This window comes from Chenopodium album, chromosome 2, assembly GCF_948465745.1.
Source record: "Chenopodium album chromosome 2, dcCheAlbu1.1, whole genome shotgun sequence".
NCBI classification, from domain to species: Eukaryota; Viridiplantae; Streptophyta; class Magnoliopsida; order Caryophyllales; family Amaranthaceae; genus Chenopodium; species Chenopodium album.
In genome coordinates, this window is record NC_137835.1 from 22985156 (window position 1) to 23008339 (window position 23184).

Below are 23184 nucleotides of genomic sequence, written 5' to 3' on the forward strand. Positions count from 1 at the left end.
CCAGCCCGTTTTTCCGTCTAAATACATTTTTAACCCTAATTTCTTTCGGTATTTTAAGTGCCGATTGATAATTTCGGGCTTTTTCTGACTTATTATTATTTGGGCTAAAATAAGAAAATAATTAAATAAAAATAAATAAAGGGTTTGGGCCAAAAATAAATAATAAAACAATAAAATAAAAAGGTTTGGGCTTAAAATTAATTAATAAGTTTGGGCTGAAATTAAAACTATGCTTTCACCAAACATCAAGACTAATCCATGGACTGTTCAAAAATATGAATTTAATAAAATATGATTTTTTTAAGCACTCTCGGGATTAAATACTAAACCCGACCAATAGTGGCGGTGAAAGGTTGTTCATCATCGGGTTTGGTTTTGGGGAGACATTTTTAGGTGTCTACAGTGGTGGTGCAGGGTTCGGTGCTGGGTGGTCAGTGCTATGGAGGGTTCGTGGGTGGTGGTGGGTGGTTTCAGTGATGCTGGGTGGTGGTGGTAGTTGGCTTTGGTTGCTGCTGGGTGGTGTGGGACTGGACTGTGGGTGGTGGGGTATTTACTTTAATTAAGGTTAAATTTATTTTTCCTTTTTTTTTGGGTTGGATTAATAGTTAAACACATACCCTTATTTTTCCATAATCATGCTTACAATCTTTTGCCTCGGCCTCCGCAAACATGTCCTTTGTTGCGAGTAACATGAAGCGGAGGTAGTATTAGTCACTTAATTTAATTGGTTCTCTCAATAGAAATGTGGTTTTTTGTTTTTTGATAGTGGATGTAACTTCGAATTACACTCAGTCTTTTATAGATGGAATTTTCCATGTAGCATGTGTTTTGAAAATTCAAGTACAAGTATACATTTTTAGTAATATAAAGTACTATACAATTATTTGTTTGAATATAAGTATTTATTTTTAGCATTAAAACAATTAGTTACTCCACAATTGAAAGTAGACCTGATCGGCAAATTATAATATGCACCATGGTGCATCTAGTTCTATGTGAACCACCAATAAAAATATACTTTTTCTTCTCTTTCCTCCTCTACTTTCCTAATTTCTGATTGCTTTCTCTTTTATTTTCTCTCTCCTCTATTTTTCTCTCTATTTTATTTTTCTCTCTCTTGAATTCATTCATCATCGTTTTAATTAAATTCCTTCATCACCATAGTTGATCATCATAGATTGAATTCCTTCGTTATTATAGATTAAATTCAAAATTTGTTTTCTTCAACCTTCGATTTGAAGCTTTGTTAATGGATGGAGTTTTTACAATGAAGTAGTGAAGCTAAAAATGGCGCCGTCGTCGAGGAGAAGGTGGTTAAGACGACGAAGATGATTATTTTCTGATGAGATTTCATTATCTAAATCACCATGGCTAGGTTTGAGTTTTGGAATATGTAGCTTTCATATTCTTTTGGTTTTTTTAGTGATAATTGTGTATTTTGTTATGAACAGTTCCGTATTTGATTATATTTTAGTATTATGAACAATTTAAGTTAAAAATATGAACGTATGATACGTTTCCTATAAATACATATTTTTACCGATAGGTATTTTTGAACATCTTTATTATAATTTTGAACATGAGATACATTACTTATGAACTTTTTTTTTTTTAGATCTATATATTTTTAATTTTATTAAATTTTTTGACATTCTCTACTTTATAATTTATATATCTGAACATTTGGCATTTTGAGCACTGTCTTCAAGTGCAGAATTTTTTGAAGGGTGTTTAATGGTTTGTGGTTGGGGTTCAGAAGTTATTGTAGGGGGTTCATAGGTTTTTGTAGGGTGTTCAGTGGTTTGCGGTTGGGGTTCAAAAGTTTTTGTAGGGGGTTCAGAGGTATTTAAAGGATGTTCAGTGGTTTGTGGTTGGGGTTCAGAAGTTTTTGAAGGGTGTTCACTGATTTGTGGTTAGGGTTCAGAAGTTTTTGTCGGGGGTTCAGTGGTTTGTGGTTAGGGTTTAGAAGTTTTTGTACGGGGTTCATTTTAAACTCTCGGTAAGTGAGTAGTAGACTAGTCGCATGAGGTTTTTGTAGGGTGTTCAATGGTTTTTGGTTGGGGTTCAAAAGTTTTTGTAGGGGGTTCAGAGGTTTTTATAGGGTGTTCAGTGGTTTGTGGTCGGGATTCAGATGTTTTTGTAGGGGTTTAGAGGTTTTGGTAGGGTGTTCGGAGGTTTTTGTAGAGTGTTCAGTGGTTTGTGGTTGGGTTCAAAAGTTTTTGTCGGGGGTTCAGAGGTTTTTGTAGGGTGTTCAGTGGTTTGTGGTTGATGTTCAGAAGTTTTTGTAGGGGGTTTAGAGGTTTTCGTAAGGTGTTCAGTGGTTTGTGGTTGGGGTTCAGAAGTTTTTAACAATTAGTTTTTTCTTATATACATCATCTAATTTCTTCTTTTTTGGTGTTCTGACGTTGAACATTTGGCTAATTGTACTGTTCAAAAAATTTAGGGTTCAATTTAATATTCAATTCTAAAAATTAAGAATTTAAGATCGATTTGCGAATTTAAACAATAAATTACTTATACATCTTCAGTAGGAGTAGATAATTTCGATTTTCTACACACACACACACACACACACACACACACACACACACACACACAAAAAAAAAAAAAAGACAATTATATAGTAGAACATAGTTTCAATTTCATAATTTGTTGAATTATATTAGCAAATTTAACACAAATGTAGGAAAATCAAAGAAGTTTAAGTGATATTAATTTATTTTTTTTACGGTGTTTTCTTGTGTTTTTTTGTCTTTTGTCATGGTAAATTGCAGTTTTTAGAAAGAGAAAAATGGTGAGAGGAGAGAGAAAATACAAATGAATTAATTCAGAAAGGTTTTTTTTATGTATGAGAGGAGAGAGAAATTATTTTAAATGAAATAAAAAATTTATATGACAGTTGGAGAGAGGAGGAACTTTTATTTAATAAAAAATAAAAAATAAAAACTGAACTCCAAGGGCTTCTATTGTCTGGGCTTCCTCTATTGGGTACAGATTGGGCCAGGTGTACCTATTTCTAGGTGCACCATGGTGCACATAATACTAATTGGACCTGATCAAAATCAGCCCAACTGCTGGCTCGGGTTTGGGCAAAATTTTCTGGCTCAAAAGCCATGCCTGGCCCAACCCATGTTTTGCCTCAAGCTTAGACATGCATGTTAAGCATTTTTTTGGCCCAACCTATAATAAGCCTGAAAATCCCGTATGGCCCAGTCATTCTTGGCGAGTTTGGGCAAGCAATTTCCGACTCAAATCTTGGTCCGACTCAGCTCGAGAAATGGATTGATTTTTTGGCCTTGGCCCGACTCGCACTTTGATTAGGTCTATTTGGGAATATGTAATGCATTCTTGATCTTGTTTTACCTTGATTGTTATTCAAACAACTAAAAGTTGGTTATAGTTTGAACGATTGTAGGCATGAAAATTTGTACATGTGCCACATGCCCACATTGGCACATTGGATGTTATATGAAAAACAAAAAAAAAAAAAAAAAAAAAAAAAAAAAAAAAAAAAAAAAAAAATTCAATGTACGTTGTTTGACTATTAATTAAAATAAGTTATTAGGGTGAAATAAATTAAACTAGTTTATTTTAATTAAACTTATTAATTCAATGGTGAAAGTTCAACCAAGAGGGTTAAATTATATTTATGTGTTAATCCCCGCCTAATGTATATTAAACCCTAAGAGTCCCCTCACTTTGACATACCTCAATCAATGCAAACAGAGTGGTTGCTACGGGAATGGCGATGGTGACCGGTGGACCTAATAATAGTGCTTATGGTGGTATTGAGATGAAATGAGAGGGGGGGGGGAGAAAGTGTGAAAGGGCATATATAACAACTTTTAGCACATAAATATCTATATATATAAAAAAAAAATTATTTAAATTCAAACAAATCGTGCATCACACGAGCTTTGTTTATTTTATTTGTTTATTTTATAATTCAATTTTTGTCATTCTACCACGTCTCTCCTTCTTCTTCTTCGTGGGTTTCGAAGCTGCTCTCTTTGTATGCTTTGAAATCTCTCCTTTTCTCTCTCTACTTTCTCTCTCATCGTTTTTCTTCGAAAACTCTCCAATGGCGGGAGATTTTTTAAATATCATATAATTAATATAAAGCTAAACTTTTAGCCAGGTCACGAGGCATCGACAGTTGGCGTTCCAAATTTTCGCCAAGTGTTGCGCCACGTTGGATAGATTTAAATAGACTTAATAAGATAAAAAAGGTAATTTAGAATTCTATTTGGATAAGATTTTAGGATAAAATTGTTGGTTTATAGTTTTATTTTCGATAAAATACCAATATTTCATAGGTACAAATTTAATTATAATTTTATTCAAAAAAAGTTATTAGATTATATTTCTCAAAAATTATCACATAAATTTATTTTTGGAAAAATTAGAAATAATAATCCCAACTTTCATCAATTTTGCTACAATAATCCCAACTTTGATTTATTCTGGAATAATCCGAACTTTAGGGGTTCCTCTTTTTCTTCAATCCCAAAAACCGGTGACCGGTTGAATAGGTTAATATTTTTTTTTAAAGTGACACGTGTCACAACTGAATTGGCTAAAACAAATTTTAAAAAAAATAAAAGAAAAAAAACAACCAAACCTCAGCCACCAGCAACCCCAAAAACCACCGACCAACCCCAACAACTAGTCTAACCCAAGCGGCGACGCTAACCCCTCCCCTGCGCCGGTTTCCTCTTCCCCTTCCCCTTCACCGGCGACGGTTTACCTCTCGCCGTTTTCCCTCTCACCGCTTTCCCCTTTCCCTCCCCCTGCGCAAACCCGAAAACCTCCTTCCTACTTAAAACCTCCTCTCTGAAACCCGAAAACCCCCCAAAACTCCTCCCCCACCGTCGAAACCCTTAGCCGCTTAGGGTTTTCGGGGTGGTGGGAAAAACGATTGGGGGTTTTAATTTGGCAGTAGGGAGGGGTTTCGTCGGTGGATTTGGGGTTTCGGGGTGATGGATTCGGGTTTTGCTGGTGATTTCGTGAGGAATAGGGGGTGTTTTGGGGATGGAGGAAGACGGCGAGGCGGTGGAGGTTGCTTTACGCAGATGGCCGGCAACTAACGAGCGGCAGGCTGGTCAGTGAGGTGGTTGTTAGGGTGGGCCGGTGGGGGAAGATGAGGTGGCTGGTGGTGGTTGGGGCTTTTTAGGTTTTTTGTTTTTGTTTTGTTTTGTTTTTTTTTTAAAAAAAATTATAATTTTTAAATGTTATGGACCAATCAGGGCTTGACACGTGTCAAGTGACCTGATATAATAGGTCATTGACTTTTGTTGACCGGTTTGGGATTGATGAAAAAGAGGAACCCCCAAAGTTTGGATTATTCCAGAATAATCCAAAGTTGGGATTATTGTAGAAAAATTGATAAAAGTTGGGATTATTATTTCTAATTTTTCCTTTATTTTTTTCATCATAATATTACTTGGAGTGAAAGAAGTGCTTCAAAGCGTAAAACATCCATTTATAATATATATTAATCGGTAAAAAAAAAAATTCACAATCTAATAGAATTATATTACTATGGAGACCAGTCAGGGTCGGGTCATGAGTCATATCGGATATGGTTACTTTAGGTTACGGGTCAAGAAATGTTCAACCCTTGCCCAAATTTTTGGATTCGGATCAACCCAACGGGTTTTGAACATTTTATTTATTTAATTTATTTTTTGCTAATTTTTTATTTTTTTAATGTATTAAATTGTTTCCACCAACATTATTATTAGTCATTACATGCCTACTAGATAGAAAATCATCATAAAAGCACATCAATTCCTTACTAATTTTATATCAATTATATATTTTAAATTTTAACATATAAATTAAAAATTGATCTTAAAATTCAAAAAACAATCCGGGCATTACACGGGGCACAAAACTAGTATATATATCAAGGGGAGTTTTTCCCGAGACTTTACGTAGGGTTTAATTTTCTTAGCATGCCAGGTAAGATAATAAATTTTAGTTGAAGCCAATTAAATAATAGATTATTAATTTATTTTAGAATTAATTAATTCAAATGCCACACAAGCAAAATTGGCGAATGATATTTTTAATTTTAAATTAACTAAATATAAAATAGAAAATTTTGATAATTACCACCATCTATTGTTGCCAAGAATGAAAATACCACCTTAATTTTTTTTTTTTTAATTTTACCACCTAGTTTTTTCCAAAAGTTTTAAAAATCCCACCACTTTATGAGATGACGTCATTATAGGACCCAAAATTTCGTTTTCCCTCTCTTTCCCTCATTCTTCCCTCGATTTCCCCTGTTCTTCTACTCCCCTCTTTCAATTTCATCTCTGAAATTTGATGTCATTTACAAAAATTTCGCAAATTAGGTTATAACTTATACAATCTAACCTAAAACGAAGTGAATTGATTTGATTAATTAGGGTTTGGGTAATTAATTTGGGGGGTTTTGCTAAATTTGACAAATTAGGGTTTATGAAGTTAAAATTGAATGAATAAGAGGACAATTAAACATGTAATTACCACGGATAAACCCCTAATTTGTCAAATTTAGCAAAACCCCCAAATTGATTACCCTAATTTGTCGAATTTAGCAAAACCCCCAAATTGATTACGCAAATTTGTCAAATTTAGCTAAACTCCCAAATTGATTACCCAAACCCTAATTAAACTAATCAATTCAGTTCATTGTAGGTTAGATTGTAGAAATTATAACCTAATTTGCGAAAGTTTTAAAAAATCTCACCTCTTTATGAGATGACGTCATTGTGGGACCCACAATTTTGTTTTCCCTCTCTTTCCCTCAATTTCCCCTGTTCTTCTACTCCCTTCTTTCAATTTCATCTCTCAAATTTGATTTTAATTACACAAATTTCGCAAATTAGGTTATAATTTCTACAATCTAACCTACAACGAACTGAATTGATTAGTTTAATTAGGGTTTGGGTAATCAATTTGAGAGTTTTGCTAAATTTGACAAATTTGCGTAATCAATTTGGGGGTTTTGCTAAATTCGACAAATTACGGTAATCAATTTGGGTGTTTTGCTAAATTCGACAAATTAGGGGTTTATCTGTGGTAATTACATGTTTAATTGTCCTCTTATTCATTCAATTTTAACTTCATAAACCCTAATTTGTCAAATTTAGCAAAACCCCCCAAATTAATTACCCAAACCCTAATTAATCAAATCAATTCACTTCGTTTTAGGTTAGATTGTATAAATTATAACCTAATTTGCGAAATTTTTGTAAATGACATCAAATTTCAGAGATGAAATTGAAAGAAAGGAGTAGAAGAACAGGGGAAATCGAGGGAAAGAGAGGGAAAACGAAATTGTGGGTCCTATAATGACGTCATCTCATAAAGTGGTGGAATTTTTAAAACTTTGGGAAAAAACTATGTGGTAAAATTCAAAAAAAAAAAAAAAAAAAAAAAAAAAAAAAAAAAAAAAACTTGAGGTGGTATTTTCAATTTTGGCAACAATAGATGGTGGTAATTATCAAAATTTCATATAAAATATTATCTTTTGATATTAGGAATTTTATCTAAATATGTAAGAACATTTAGCACATACTCCCTCCGTTTTTAAATACTTACTCCAATTTCTTTTTTCGGCCGTTTTTAAATACTTCCATTTCCTTATTTGGAAAGCTTTTACTATATTTAACTCATTTCTCTCACCTAGTGGACCTAACAAATATCATATTTTATTAATTTCATATTCTCTCTCCTCCAATTTCTCCACTACTTTTGCTTTTTACAATTCTTTATTCTTCCACCAACCTCACTACCTCCATATTTTATAATTTTCTCCAATTTCTTCTAAAACTCCGCGCATGGAGGGAGTAAAATACAAAAAAAAAAAAAAAAAAAAAAAAAAAAAAAAAAAAAAAAAAAACCTTTCCAACAAATCGTGCATTGCACGAGCTTCATCTAATATACTGCACAATTCTATGAGAAATTTAATAGAAATACATAATTGGTTTAAATGGTAAATGTATGATCTTTACGTGTTAAAAATTACGGATTTAAAGTTAGCTCAAATCAAAATAGCATTGCGATTACTTTGAAACGGATGGAATAACATCAACATCAAATTTACGGATGTTTGATTACCAATTTTTTTATTCAAGATTCTCGATCCATCGGCCATATTGCACAAGATTGCGAAACCCCACACATTATCACACATCAATAATGATGAAATCTTTGTCTTAATAATCACCCACCTTCGATTGCCAATTCAATCATTCACATTACTAAAATAAGGACTTTCAAGAGGTTATATAGCTACCAAAAAACGTGGGTTATGTAGCAAGTTCTTCTCTAGAGGTGAAGAGCTTCTCACTACCCACTTATCCATTCTCTCTCCTCTTTACGTTACCCAATTATTCAACCCTATAAGTCTATAACAGCACGCAATCAAGTGTTTTGAACAACCCCGTTTCTGAGATTTTGGTGGCCCAGGGCAAAGATACAAATTGGGGCCCTAATTAACAAATAAATAATACAATGTTAATTTTAAAAAATGGGTGTGTACTTTTTTTTTTTTTTACAGATACATACTATGAAAATTTCCCTTGTTGCATCTTCTATTCTTTCACCACTCACCAACACCCACTAACCCATACAATAAAGCCACCTTTACCAGTTTACCTTAAACCCACCATGACACCATCACCTTATCTAACGTCTCTATTATTTCTCCAACTCCTTCTCACTTCACTCGACCCCACTACCATCACCACTCCATAACCACTAAATCACCACCTCAAAGACCCCTCCTGCAGCAGCATCTCCACCCACAACCACCAAGTATAAAAAATACGAAGCACAAAATAGTATAAACAATTTTTAAAGGGAAATCAACCAAATTACATAATTATATATGAATAATGAACTTACAAACTAATCATTGCCTCTTTGGTATTGGTTCAAGACAACCAATCAATGTGATATTTTTTCCCCCAATTTTTTGGTTCTTGAAATCATTTATACATATAAATGAAAATTTAATGGAAAGAAAAGAATTTGATGAGTGATGGAGGACATGCAAAGAGGTTATATACAATTAGATTGATGCCCATTGAAAATTAAAGAGTAAAATAACCGGTAATTAAAATTTTCAACTTCATTTGAATGGAATTAATTTGACTAGAAATTGGGAAGAGATACAATTTTTTTGGAAAGAGAATCAAATTATTCATCACTTTGGAAAGTGAATTAATTGGGCGGATAATCACAGAAGAAGGAACCATAAAAAACATTTGATATTCTTTTGTATTGACTTTGCTTGTCTTATTTTTTTTAATTGGGGCCTTATCTCATAACTGAACTTGGGCTTTTCAAGTTGGGGCCCAGGGCGGTTGCCCCAGTAGCCCTGCCTTTGCTACGGCCCTGGTTTTGAACCAATAATTTCTGGGTTTGTTGTTGAATTTTATTGGGTATTGTTTAAATTTGATGGTGGGTTTTTGAGAAGACCCAATTTTGAAGAAGTATAAAGAAAGAGGAGATAGAAAATTAGATGGGATTTGGGGAAGAAAATATGTTTGGGGGTGGTGATAATTATGATGGATTGAGAAGTTTTGTAAGGAGAAAACGTGTGGATTCAGAAAATAGCAACCACAATTCTTCTTCAACTGGTGGGCACCAATTAGCTAAAGCTTTGACTGTTCCTGATCTTGTTGCTATTGGTAATTTCACTTTCCTTTGCTTAAGTTTATTTATAGTAATATTTTTTTGTATGTCAATTCAATTTATGTAATGGTTTACTTGAATATGACCTTGTTTTATTGCTGACAATCATTCGTTTATATTATGTATGAAGTAGTCATTCGTTTATATTATGTATGAAGTAGAGTTACCGTTTTAGAACTCTGTTATCGTAGAGTATATTTTCGTAGATTATATTTTCGACGTAGAGATTGGACAAAGGACACTGATGTAGACGGGATTTATTATTTGGTTTGGGTATTACCCTTCAGGCATTAACCAAACAAACTAGTTGGCATTCGCATTATATTTAAGTAATCGATTGCTGACTATAGTAATAATCATATATATCAATATAGAAGGTTGGTATATGATGCAAAAGTGAGGTGGGATTCAAACTGGGAATATTCAATTACTCAAGTTGAGATTTTGCTACTTGTGATTGTAGGCTCTGTATGAAATTACTCAATAAGTATATACTAAGTAGATATATGCTTATAACAGCTGGTGTTAGTCGAAAGGAGATGGCATATTATGTATAAGTTTTTCATAAGTTAGCAGTTCACGATTAGTAGTTTGCTTTTTGGATGTGTATGCTAATTCATATGGAAAGGTGTAGCATAAGGTAAAGTAACATTTTAAGCTGTAATAGGGCTATGAATATGATACTTATGATCATTCTTATGCAACACTCGCTGTGTAAAAGTTGAGTGGGAGAATATTTTATTCAAAAAAATGATAATGTGAGTATATGCGAGGACCATGGGAAGCTAGAGAAATAATTTTATAAAAATAGCAAATGGGGTTAACGGTAGGAGAAAGAAAGGGATATTTCCTTTTAAGTGATGCACTTATTCAGATACGGAGGGAGTATGAGAGAGTGGGTTATATGTGTGGTTTGGTTTCCAATATTAGAGTATGGAAGCTCATGATAGCTATGGGTGAAGCACTCATTGTGTTGATGTCAAGGTAGATGTAAAAGCTCATGAATGCTTTGTAGAGTTTAAATCTATTTCTTTGTCAAACATCTATGGAAGCTCATGAATGCTATGGGTGAAGCACTCATTGTGTTGATGTCAAGGTAGATGTAAAAGCTCATGAATTCTTTGTAGAGTTTTAAATCTATTTCTTTGTCAAACATGGATGTTTGACAAAGAAATAGATTTAAAACTCTACAAAGGATGGAACTCCCACTAAGCTCCTATAATTCCTAATCCCTTTTTGAATGAAATCATGTATATTCCTAGAAAAGCTATCATCATCGCTCAGCCAAATGAAAGATGAATGAGGATGATGTGCAGTTGACAATCTTTAAAGAGAATGGAAAAAGGATACTAAGAGGTTGACTTCGTGTCCAAGAATCCTCTCTAATAACAAAGTGCTATACTTATCCATGTTACAATTGACCAAGGAATGAAGCGAGCCCTTCAATTGAACTTTCAAGAGCTATTGTGAGGAACCATTTGGCACAAGTCATTTGGTTTGTTTGTATAAACTTGGTTGTGCCTTTTGCAGATAAAAGTTGGAAGGCAAAGGGAGCACACGATTTTGTGGCAAGATGCTTATGTGGGGTGCTTTGGCTTGAAAGATGATATGCTGAGTTGTAGTTGGGACTTTGAGAGTATTCTTTGGTTACTTTTATGGAAGCATGTAGTTTATTTAGCTTCTCTTGGACTTATGATCATGGGGCATCCTTTAACATGTCCCATTCTGATGTAATGATGCATTACGAGACTGGATTTTTTTTTCCTTGACTTCTGGTTGATCTTATCCCCTTAGTTTGTATCATATTGTTTTCTGTTACATACACATGGAAAGTGGTAGTACTATACATCTAATTGTGACACTAAAGCTTTTGGTTTGTTGTGCTAGGTGTTGGTTCAACTATTGGAGCTGGCGTTTATATACTTATTGGCACAGTAGCAAGAGAGCACTCTGGACCATCACTTGCTATTTCTTTCCTTATAGCTGGTATAGCAGCTGGCATTTCGGCCTTTTGTTATGCAGAGCTTGCTAGTCGATGTCCTTCTGCTGGAAGTGCTTATCATTACTCCTACATATGTGTTGGGGAAAGGTGATAAATAATAATTCTTTTGTTCTGAAGTCTTCATAATTTTCAGTTTCTAGTCCTAGAGGCTAAATGGTACTTTGTAGAGTTTAAACAGGGTTTTGCAAAAATAAGCTTATGATCTGAAGTTGGCTTATTTGTAATTCAGTGTTGCTTGGTTAATTGGTTGGGCTTTGATTCTGGAATATACTGTCGGTGGTTCTGCTGTTGCTCGTGGTATCTCGCCAAATCTGGTGTGTTTCATTTCTTTTCATCTAAATGCCTGAGATACTTTGCCCAGATCTGCTTTGGCAAGCTGCACAGTACTTTAATTTAATGGTACCTATTCAGGAACTGTATTGTGATCCTAATCTTCACGGACGTTACTTGCTATGCAAGTAGGTTATTTTAAGATGTCCCTTGGTTCCATGCTGTTATGTTGAAAGCTGCATCATTTTTTGTAACCAACAGCAGTGCAAACTGTGCTGAGCTCTGTCACTTGGTTTGATTATGTTAGCTTATTGGTGAAAGTTTGTGGACCTGACCCCTTATTTTGTATTTAAATATGTTAGGCATTGCTCTTTGGTGGTGAGAACAGTCTGCCTTCCTTTCTGGCCCGCCAATATATTCCTTTTATTGACATCACAGTTGACCCTTGTGCCGCTGTACTTGTATTAGTCGTCACTGCACTTCTATGTGTTGGAATCAAGGAGGTATACAGTTCTCTTTATCAATTCTGAATGCTCTCTTGTCTCTACTTTAACTTAATCTCTGTATGGTTGTAAAAGCTAATATAATTAGACATTATTAAATTTTGCAGAGTACTTTTGCACAAGGCATTGTCACGTCAGGAAATGTATGTGCTATGATGTTTGTTATAATTGCTGGTGGGTATCTTGGATTCCAGAATGGATGGCCTGGATATGATCTATCTACAGGGTAATATATTTAACATATTCAAATTTTCTTCTGACCTGTCATCTTAGGTCAATAACTATAACCATTTGTACCCTCCCCTTGTTCTAGATTCTTTCCATTTGGGGTCGATGGAATGCTTGCTGGCTCTGCAACTGTCTTCTTTGCATACATTGGCTTTGATTCAGTGGCAAGCACTGCTGAGGAGGTAGTACATTACCTGCTAAATTTTGTTCAAAGAACTGTTTTGATATTGCTTCCTTGCTCAAAGAACGTGAAAGATACATATTTTTTTTCTTGGCAGGTGAAACATCCGCAAAGGGATTTGCCAATAGGAATAGCTGCTGCACTATCCATATGCTGTGCATTATACATGCTGGTTTCTATTGTTGTCATTGGTCTGGTACCCTATTATGCTATGGATCCCGATACGCCTATATCTTCTGCATTTTCAAATCATGGGTTGCAATGGGCAGCGTAAGTTTTATTAGATGTGTTTTCGCATATATTTACATCACAGCTACATGCGAGACGTGACAAGTTTTTAAGAAATTTTTTAAAACATCTGCAGATATATCATTACTGTCGGAGCAGTTACAGCTCTCTGTTCAACATTGATGGGTTCACTTCTGCCCCAGGTAGGCTACTGCTTTTAGGTTTTTTCTTTTCTTGGAGCCTGAAGGATAGCATAAGTTTCAAGCTATTGAAATCTTCTGTAAACATATTTTTATAATTGAAAACCATTATATATGTTTCTAATAAATCCGCCTGTATTATTTCAGCCACGAATTCTCATGGCAATGTCTAGAGATGGTTTGCTGCCATCCTTTTTCTCAGATGTCAGCAAAAAAACTCAGGTCCCTGTGAAGAGCACTATAACTACTGGAATTGTTTCTGCACTGCTTTCGTTCTCTATGGATGTTTCACAATTGGCAGGGATGGTAAGTTTTGTATAAACCTTTTATTAATATATATGACTGGTTTGTCATGATTTGTGGTGGATAATGTCTAAAATTTTCAACTTCTTTGGCATAGCTTCAATTAGCATGACATTGTCTAACGCTGTGTGTATAATTCCATTGATCGATTGTAGCCCTTGGATTTGCAGATTTAGATGTCAGATTGGTTTTGTCATACCCCAAAAATGTAGCCAAACTAACTTATTGCATTTGTGGTGCAGGTCAGTGTCGGTACACTACTGGCATTCACTATGGTGGCTATCTCACTTCTAATAATAAGATATGTGCCACCAGATGTGGTGCCACTTCCGTCATCACTTCAGGATTCTATAGATGCTGTTACATTGCGATACAATGACTTTACAAAGGATTTTGGCACTTCTGAGGATATTGCCAAACCACTACTTGGTGGAGTCACCATGGAAGCCAGTTTTCCTTTGCTTTTAAAGCAAGTAGCTGATGGCAGTTGTAAGTTCATTCAACATAGCACTTTCTTCTATCTTGGTAGGGTTTGGTTGTTAAAATTGGTTAAGATTGACTAGGATAGTTGACTAGCTTTTGCTATAGATAATCTAAATTTCGGTCTTTCTGGTAAGAACATGGAACTCTATCAAATGAGAAGGAGAAAATCAAATTACTTTTCAAGTTGTATTTTACTCTTGAGCTGTATCCAAAATTGTTTGTGTTTATATTTCACATTTCTCAATCAAAAACCAGTAGTGATTTGATCATTTGACAGATACTCTAAGTGATGCCAATAGAAGAAAAGTTGCGGGTTGGACTATCATGCTTACTTGTGTCGGAGTGCTGCTCCTCACATCTTCTGCTTCTTATGTAGGTCTTCCCAGGTATGTGATTCAATGAAACACATTTTCAAACATGTTATTGAAATCCTTATAATCGGGTATTCTCCATCACATGTATTAGATTTGAGAGCTATGCCCCTGTGTTGTCTCATTTTACCTAAAATAACCTTTTAACATTTTTTTTAACACATTAAAATGTTCCTTTCTCACAAATGAAGTTGGGTCCTTCCATCCATCAATATATAGTGATGATAGGCATCGTGTACATAAGTTGCAATACCATTGTTTGAACATTTTTCAATGCCATGTCAATTATTTAGAATCAAATTTGGGTACTTAAAGGGTTAAAGATATATTTTTTATAAAGTAGATAATCTAAGGACATTATGGTCATTGTACTCCCTGTACATGTAAGAATTATGTCACTAAGATAGGTCATGAGGAATACCATTTATATAAATCATGTACATCTAAGAGCTGCATATAAACATTAAATACATTTTCTAAATTGATATTAATTTAGAAATGCTTGATTAATGTTTGATTTAAACTTAATACTTCACTTTTAGCTTTATATAATGGTTGTGTACTTGTGTGTATCATTTTCCTCATATTAATATTAGGTACCATGAGAAATTGCAAAATCATAAAGGGCACTTCTTAGAATTTCTGAAGAAATTGTACCTAACATTACCTATAGTACAAAGAAAGAAGGAACAATATAAAAAAATAAATTATAAAATAACTAAAAAGGGATATTTTAAAAAAAATAAATAAAGAGAGGGGAGGGGAAGATCTTGGTGGGAAACATTATAAATGAGATTTGTTTTTGTATAAAATTTTGATTTTTAGCCATCTATTCTATTATATACTCCCTCCATTTCTAATTAATAGTAACACTAGGCTTGGGACATAGTTTTGCAAAAATTATAGGGTGGAGAGTTGGGAACCAAAGTGAAAACTTTTTAATATAGAGTATAGTTTGTAGGGAGGGGGATATTTAGTTGTTATTGGTTGAGAGAAATGATAATATAATAGTTTGCTCTTGCCAAATAAAGAAGTGCTGCAAAATTTGCAATTAATCAAATACTCAAAAATAAGTAAGTGTTGCAATTAATCAAAAACGGAGAAGTATACGGTACAAAATGTTGGGTTGTGAAGCATTGCCACGTTCATAAGATGAATGTGGCAGAGTTGCGTGTACTACATTTGATGTGTGGTCATACAAGAAAGGATCAGTTGAGGAAAGAGATAATTATTAGGACGAAAGTAGGGTTACATACATCTATTGAGAACAAAATGGGGAAGAATCACCTTAGGTGGTTTGGCCATGTAAGATGAAGATTGAATGAGACTCTGGTAAGGAAGCTTAAAAGTGGCGAAGTGATGGAATCATGAAGGGTAGGGGAAGACCTAGGTAAACACAGAGGAGTGATTGAGATTGATATGAATCTTATGGGGATTGACAAAAAGATTTGTTGGTTAGGGCGGAGTGAAGGGAGTAAATCTACACCGAGGACATGTCATGACCTTTTATATATAGCTTTTGTGTGTGTGTTTGTGTTTGCGTGCATGTGTGTGAACTTTTTTGTGTTCTGCAAATTCTATTTATTTTCATTGTTAAGCCTTTTTCAAAAATTGTTGTGTTTTACTTGCATATTTTTCCTCTCTTTTTATTTTCCCTTTGCCCCCTTGTTTGAAACTTTCTCGATTTTTTTTTTTTTTTGTTCTCTTTTTGGATTTTTGTGTTCCATAGCCCCCCTCCCCCAGCAGTTCTTTGCTCACTATTTTTTTTTCTCGTTTTACGTCCTTTGTCATTGTATCATTTTCTTTCTTTATTACATAAATTGCGGATGGTGCCTTATGATGATTCCTGTTAGCTGACCCCAAATCATTTTGGGACTAATGTGTTAATTATAGTACTGTTCTAATTTGGTTTTTTCATCAGTGTGTTTCGATACACGTTATGCGGAGTGGGTGGTGGTCTTCTTCTATCTGGTCTGACAGTGCTCACTTGCATTGATCAAGATGATGCCAGACACAGCTTTGGCCACACTGGAGGTATGTTCTGCTTAAATGAGAATAAATATTTCATTGCAAAATAATTTTTTTTTCTTGGACAATGAAAAGGCTTTTTGTGCGGGTAAGTATGAAAAGTAAAAGGCAAACTGGCTATAACAGCAGTGCCATGGCCAGTGACTTCATAATGAATATTGATGCTACTCGCATCAGTAAGAAAATTAAAAGGGGTGTGAAATGCTTAGATCAGGCAGAATCTTCTGCTGAATTAAAAGCATTTTCTGTTGGTACCCAGAAATTTAATTGAAAATGGTGGTTAACTCCTTTTATCCAGAATTCCAGATGATACCCAAGTATATATTACTAGAATTTTATTTACTCTCCTCTCCCATTTTCCTTATTCCTTGATCAGTAAATCCTTGAATATATCCTATCTGTTAAATTTGTAACTGTAAATTATTGTACTAGTGGAGTTTTGTCTATTACTGTCAATATCAATGATCTGCCTGAAATGTGCTTCTAGTGCTTATAAATAATTAGTTTAGACTGCCATCAATTTCTAAAGTATTTGCGATATTTGATTATATGTTCTTCCAGGTTTTATCTGCCCATTGGTTCCTCTACTGCCAATTGCCTGCATTTTGATCAATGTCTACTTGCTGATAAACTTGGGGTAATTACTACTTTTCTCATTCTCATACATTTCAATTTATATGTTAATCAAAAAAGTTGAGGATCATTTGACTACTGAGAGATTTGCAAATTTAAAAATTGGAGGTCATTTATTGCTTAATATAATTACCATTTACCTATTAAATACGAAGTATTTGGAATAAATTAATGTCTTAAGCCTGACTGAATTTCTTTTGACTGGTTCAGAGTTGATACTTGGATGCGAGTCTCAGTGTGGCTTCTAATTGGGGTGCTTGTTTACTTAGTGTATGGAAGAAGACACAGCTCCCTAAAGAATGTAGTGTACGTACCAACAGCTCATGTCGATGAGATATGCAGTAGCTCACAGGATATTTTGGCGTAGCCTTCTACAGCCAGTAGGCTTCTTGTTGTGCTTTAAATGTTTTAGGTGTACACTAGTTTGCATGTGTTACAGGGGGCAGTTTATTGTACCCGCTGCTGGCTGTATATTGTGTATACGTGTATCAAATTGTTACAAAGGTTTACCGTTTACAAAAATGTAAATATGTAATCTCTTATGCAAACTCATCCTACATTCAATTTTATAAGTTATGTGTTTCTTTATTGATGCCTAAGGCAAGTGTTAAAACTGTAGTATACAATGATTGACAATGCAGCAAACACCTGATTGTGAAGGATTGAAGACAGACAATGTATATGCAACTTATTTAACATGTTCATTTAGGATTCATTATTATTGGGTTTTTCTCAGTATTTTTCAGTTTTCCAGCAGATATCGCTCTTCAAACTGACTTGAGAAAGTTTTGATTTGACTTTGAATTGAACCCGAACAGCCTTAGGTCTCAACATTTGCAGCTGTAATTTCTATTACACTGAATTAGAATTTACATTATCTCCAGGTAAAATGAGAACAGACTGAATTATCGTATTGACACATCGTTTCTATAATGTAAGATGGTCAAGTACTACAAAAACGAGTTGATGAACAGCACAAGTCTTGGTAGATTTTCAAGAGCTAATGTAAAAATTCCACCCAGTAGAAAAATGAAAAGAAGAGCAACAAATATCTTCACAATGTAAAGATAATTGATTGGTGGCTCTGAATCTTGTCTCTTTGCTACAGCATTTAATTCCTGCAAAAGTTATGAACCAGAACATTCAAATCAGGCTTCAGTACAAAACTGTAATGACAGAATACTCATCTCGACAGTTATTTAATTATTAATTAATACTCATTCCTCCCAACATACTAACACGTGACTAACTATAGCCGGAGAGAGATAGAGAAAGGCAAGTGGAAAAACATGCCTAAAGTAGTATGGGGCAATCTTTTGGAAACACCTTAAAAAAGAAAGTGGAGCAAACAATTAGAGACAGAGGGAATATCAGGTATGGTCCATACCAAGTATTTTTTTGTTATTGTTATTATTGAAAGATACAGTATACTATTATTGCTGATTTTATACTGTTATTTTTTTATTCTATGTTGTTATTATTCCGACGAGATTTTCAATGAAGGAAGAGGGAAAGAGAAAAGAGCGCATTTTGTTTATAATACTGTTATTATTAATTTTATACTGTTATTATTGATTTTTATACTGTTTTCGTCCCTTGGTATGGACCCACCTCCACTAACACGTAACTCACTCACTTTTTTTTTTTTTTTTTTTTTTTTTTTTTTTTTTTGGAGGAACGTAACTCACTCACATAAAACTTAAAAAGCTATTAAATTTGACAAGGAAAACTACGGGGTATTCCATATTTAGTACTCAACTATGGTATTGATTGTGAATATTACGGAGTAATATATAATACTCTGTTAGATTTATAATTAAAATTTATACTCCTTCTCTAACTGTTTTTCTGATTTTAAAATATTTTTACGAGACAATCACGGTGCAAATGGAAATAACTTTTGGGATACAGTCACAGGGGTGGTAACTTCTATGACGGTGCTGATACACATACAACCATTGTATGTGGTCCCTACATACAATACCATTAGAAATTTGACACATCATAAAAAAGGGAAGAAAATTAGGAGTCAAATATAAATTGAATTCAAAATGGAATTTGGACCCATAATTTTAGCCAATAAAAACATGACAAATTGTAGTTGTATGTAGGGACCACATACAACAATTGTATGTGTACCCTTATTTTTTTGGGAAGCTAAATAGTGGAGTAAATCATATAAATCAAATCAAGACCAAAGTAAGTAGGTTACCAACTTCCCACCGACAGTACCTGAAGATGGATATTTTCGTGAACATGCTGCTTGATAGACAGATATTTTCAGACATTAATCAAATGATTAATCCAAAACATTCCTGTTTAGATGAATTCCATTATCTAAACTGAGGATGATATAAGTATGACATTTTATCTAGTCTCCTAACAAAAGACAACAAATTTCATCAAAATGCAGGCCAAACCCAGCATTCTAAGGTTCATTCAACGGCTTTTGCTCTAGGTTCTACATAGTACTTCAGAAATAATGAACACTTAACAATACAACATTGCTTCTTCATCAAATGTCTTAAGTTTTACAGGACAAAATCCTATCGTTTTCCAATCAGCTGACAAAGAATAAATACCAATACTAGTCTGCAACATGATGTTATATTTTTACGACACATATTAAAGGGTTTCTTTCAAGTACATTATCCTAAACAAGGTCCTTCTGATCTGTTTCCTTACATGTTCTTCCATCTACTTTATTCAGAAATTTATGATCTGTTTCATAACAATCGTTTTGTTTATAACAGAATCTGCAAGAATGAGCATTACTTGGACATTGTACATGAGCACTTGTTGCCCACCGATATGATTCAGAATAAAGGAAATTGATAGTTTTCCCTCTGATCTTTTCCAAGCCAATCAAAACAGCATATACATTTTTTTTTCGCCCAATCTTTATTCGAGGACATGATTTAGAAAAAGGAAGCCAAAAATACTATCTTAGTCTATTTTATGGTCATTCTCATTTTTAATTTTTAACAAAGGAGCATCCTATGATTCCTATCACAAGATGTGCAGAAAAAAACATGTCCTTCAACAGGACAAGGACAACACTACTACACTGCCACAAAAGTTCAAACAACCTTTTGTCCAGCGAAAAAGTTATTAATTCTGAGAGTAGGGTAGTCAGGATTGTAGGAGCAACAGCACTAAATCTTGTCCACAAAAGACCTGTCATAGGAAAATCCAAAGAACAAGAGTTGGCCTCCTAATTCTGCTGCAATTGGATGGTGGAGCCTCTCAAGCTCATTTTTTTTTATTCAGGCCAAGCTTGTGTAATACTTCGCATGCTTTTTAATGGAAGACAAAAGATAAAATTCTTAACTAAATTATCTCCAACTGATACTGCAGTAAATCCAGCAGCATTCTAGTGTTACAAAGCTTACTACTTTGCATACAACACTTTCACGCTTATAACTTAATCATTAAACTCATCAAACATTATTAGTAAAAACATCACTAACAGGGTGGAGCCAAGCTTACAGTCTGGGGGTTCCAACAACTTAGTTCCAAAATATTTTTTACTCAAGGTTCTTGCTTGATTCTTATGGGAGCAACAAAAGAAAAGAATAATTGGCTTAATCAATATTTGAAGCTTCATTTCATTCAAAGATATTCAAGTGCACTAGTCAGTGGCTTTCACATAATAGTGCTTAACCCTATTCTCAGAAAGTAAGAACTATCTCGAAATTTCCAAAATAACTTTGACAGGAGCCTTGACAAGAAATGGAGTTTTATGGAAATAGAGGAATGTATAAGATGGAAGCTATTTATTTGCAACAAGCTCCAGAAATAGCTCTCTTCTGTCAATGTTATGAAACCAAATTTAAGACCACTAGGCTTTCCAGAGAATACATGTTAGGTATTGTTATCTATTTTCCATCCAGCAAAGCGGTTCTAGATTGCTAAGAGGCATAATAGAATTTTAATAGAAAGACTAATTAGCTTATGACTTTATGAGTGCATGAATAGAAGCACGCATACTCATCAGAATAAAAGAATCTCTCATTTTTGTTGCCAATGAATATGAAGCAATGTAGAAAGTTGAAACATTATCCATGGAAAATTATGCTACACAATATATTCCTTTTCAAGTTTTCATTGATTTCTCCAGCATAACAATTCCATCTAAAAAAAACTTAGCATAACAGAGCATCCATCTCTATTATCCTTCAATTAATCAATCAAAGCCTTAATCCCATATACATCTCTATTATCCTTGTAATAATTGATTGATTAACTTAAGCACATAATTGATTAATAGAGATGTATATGGGATTAAGTCTATCTCCCTCAAATCAACTTCTGCCAACTAGAACTATTGCGCAAATACTAAAGGGCAAAACTCTAATATTTTCCGACAGAATTGCTCACAGTTCCACAAATTGCCGGACACAGTTCTACCCTGTCCAATTCTACCGCCATTTACATTCATAGCTACAAAGACCGAAAGGAAGTAAAAAACAAAGATCAATGCATAGGTGCGGCAAGAACCCTCTCCTTGCAGGAATAACTAGAAGCAAGCTCTGAGACAAAATCAAAGCAAGCCACACTAGAAGAAAAATCAATATTGTCATTTCCCATAAGACTTTTTACTTGACTTGATCAACCTTTACTAACAACTATTTTGTCTAGAAGAATCAACAAAACAAAAGGTGCACTCCTAATTGACCGTTCAAAAGATAAATGATTAGTGTTTATAGTGGTACAGCACCTAAATCAGTCAAAGGGTATGATCTTATAATGCACAAAAGCCCAACATTCACCAAAAAAAATAGCAGAAGACTGAGTAAATCACATAACCACTAACAACAAGAAGTTGGGTTCGTTGCCATTACCTGCACGCCGTCGCGTTTCTTGTTAACTGCAAAACAACATCATAAGAAAAAAAATATATCAGTGCAAACATAACCACATTATGCAGGTAGAAATGGGATAAAATAATTACTGTCTCCTTCACATATATATGGGGGCCACATTTGATTTCTATGGTAAAACCTTAGTAATTTTTTTAATCCGAATGAGTCACAAGAGCATTACAAATTACAATTGGGGAAGAGAAGGATTCAAAACTAGCGATCTATTGTACACAAGCCTTCAATCTTTGTCGTGCCAAAAACTAATAGACATTTTTATCACTTTACAAATAAATGACATTCATTACATAACAATGATAGCAACAGTAATGTGTTCCTTAAATTATGACCCCAAAACAATTGTGATGAATAAAGGAACACAACAAAATAGCAGTCCCTCCGTCTGAAATTAATAGTCACATCGTATATAGTGTAATTTGAACAAGTAACGTAACGATTAATCAAATTGGGACAAACCTTGTTGAGAGTCCAAGACAGTTTGCAACTTCCAACCATTGCCATAACTTAGAAGAACAGAACTGGGTCCAAAATTAATGGGTTCTTCACCAGATTTAACAGCTTCAATGTACAAAGCATGAGGGGAAGTTGAATCCAGTTTATTATTGATCAATGATATTGCAAAACCTGCTTTTGTTCCTGGGGCAAATCGCCTCACAATCCCAGAACTTTTGCAAGTCACCTCTAAAAACTGCATCAATTTATATAGTATATGATTCAAAATTGAGCACCAAAAAAGTTGCAAAATTACTGAATTTTGACCGATTTGAGTTGGGGTATTTGAGAGATGAACGAAGAGATTGATTTGGGGGAGATAGACTTACAAGTGGAGGAGGGAGTTCTGAGGATTTTGAAGATTCTTTTGGTTCCGCCATTGTAGACTTTGCTCGTGAAATTGTCTGATCCCTTCTTTGACCTTTCTATTCAACCATCTCTGATAGTTAATTGGAATTGGGTACTCAGTAAGACAATTAGTATCCGAATTGGGTAGTGTTGGGGATTTTACAAAATAAATTGGTAAAATCTTCGAAACGTGAACGGAATCACTTTCCCAAAAGTATAATTCCGACCCTATACTACAACGGGTATCACGGAAATTTACTTAGGAGATAGAACGAAGAACAATTGCAATTACAAGTAGGATGATTACAATACAATGTAGATAAGTGTATGTGATTTGT

The 23184-nt window shown here is 34.2% G+C and overlaps 2 protein-coding genes across 3 annotated transcripts; one reads left to right on the forward strand and one right to left on the reverse strand.

Annotated features, from left to right (window-relative positions):
• The first annotated feature begins 9407 nt into the window (after positions 1-9407).
• Positions 9408-17678, forward strand: LOC145597386 (cationic amino acid transporter 2, vacuolar-like). Its single transcript, XM_081653544.1, has 14 exons — positions 9408-9689; positions 11581-11782; positions 11925-12009; positions 12328-12468; positions 12576-12694; positions 12782-12878; positions 12975-13147; positions 13242-13308; positions 13453-13611; positions 13851-14097; positions 14369-14477; positions 16384-16496; positions 17052-17127; positions 17334-17678. The coding sequence occupies exons 1-14, from the start codon at positions 9521-9523 to the stop codon at positions 17488-17490; spliced, it is 1914 nt and encodes a 637-aa protein (XP_081509670.1). The 5' UTR covers positions 9408-9520; the 3' UTR covers positions 17491-17678.
• Positions 17679-17900: 222 nt separating this feature from the next.
• On the reverse strand, positions 17901-23184 carry LOC145597397 (uncharacterized). Of its 2 annotated transcripts, XR_014103349.1 has the most exons (5): positions 22828-23184; positions 22463-22694; positions 21968-21993; positions 19356-19438; positions 18112-18241 (listed from the first exon to the last, which is right to left on the reverse strand). XR_014103349.1 is itself a non-coding variant. In XM_081653556.1 (4 exons), exons 1-4 carry the CDS (start codon positions 22876-22878, stop codon positions 18074-18076), a joined length of 477 nt encoding a protein of 158 aa, XP_081509682.1. In that variant the 5' UTR covers positions 22879-23168; the 3' UTR covers positions 17901-18073. The 2 variants fall into 2 exon arrangements, 1 of the variants encoding a protein (XP_081509682.1); XM_081653556.1 differs by lacking the exon at positions 19356-19438 and having other exon boundaries at positions 17901-18241; positions 22828-23168.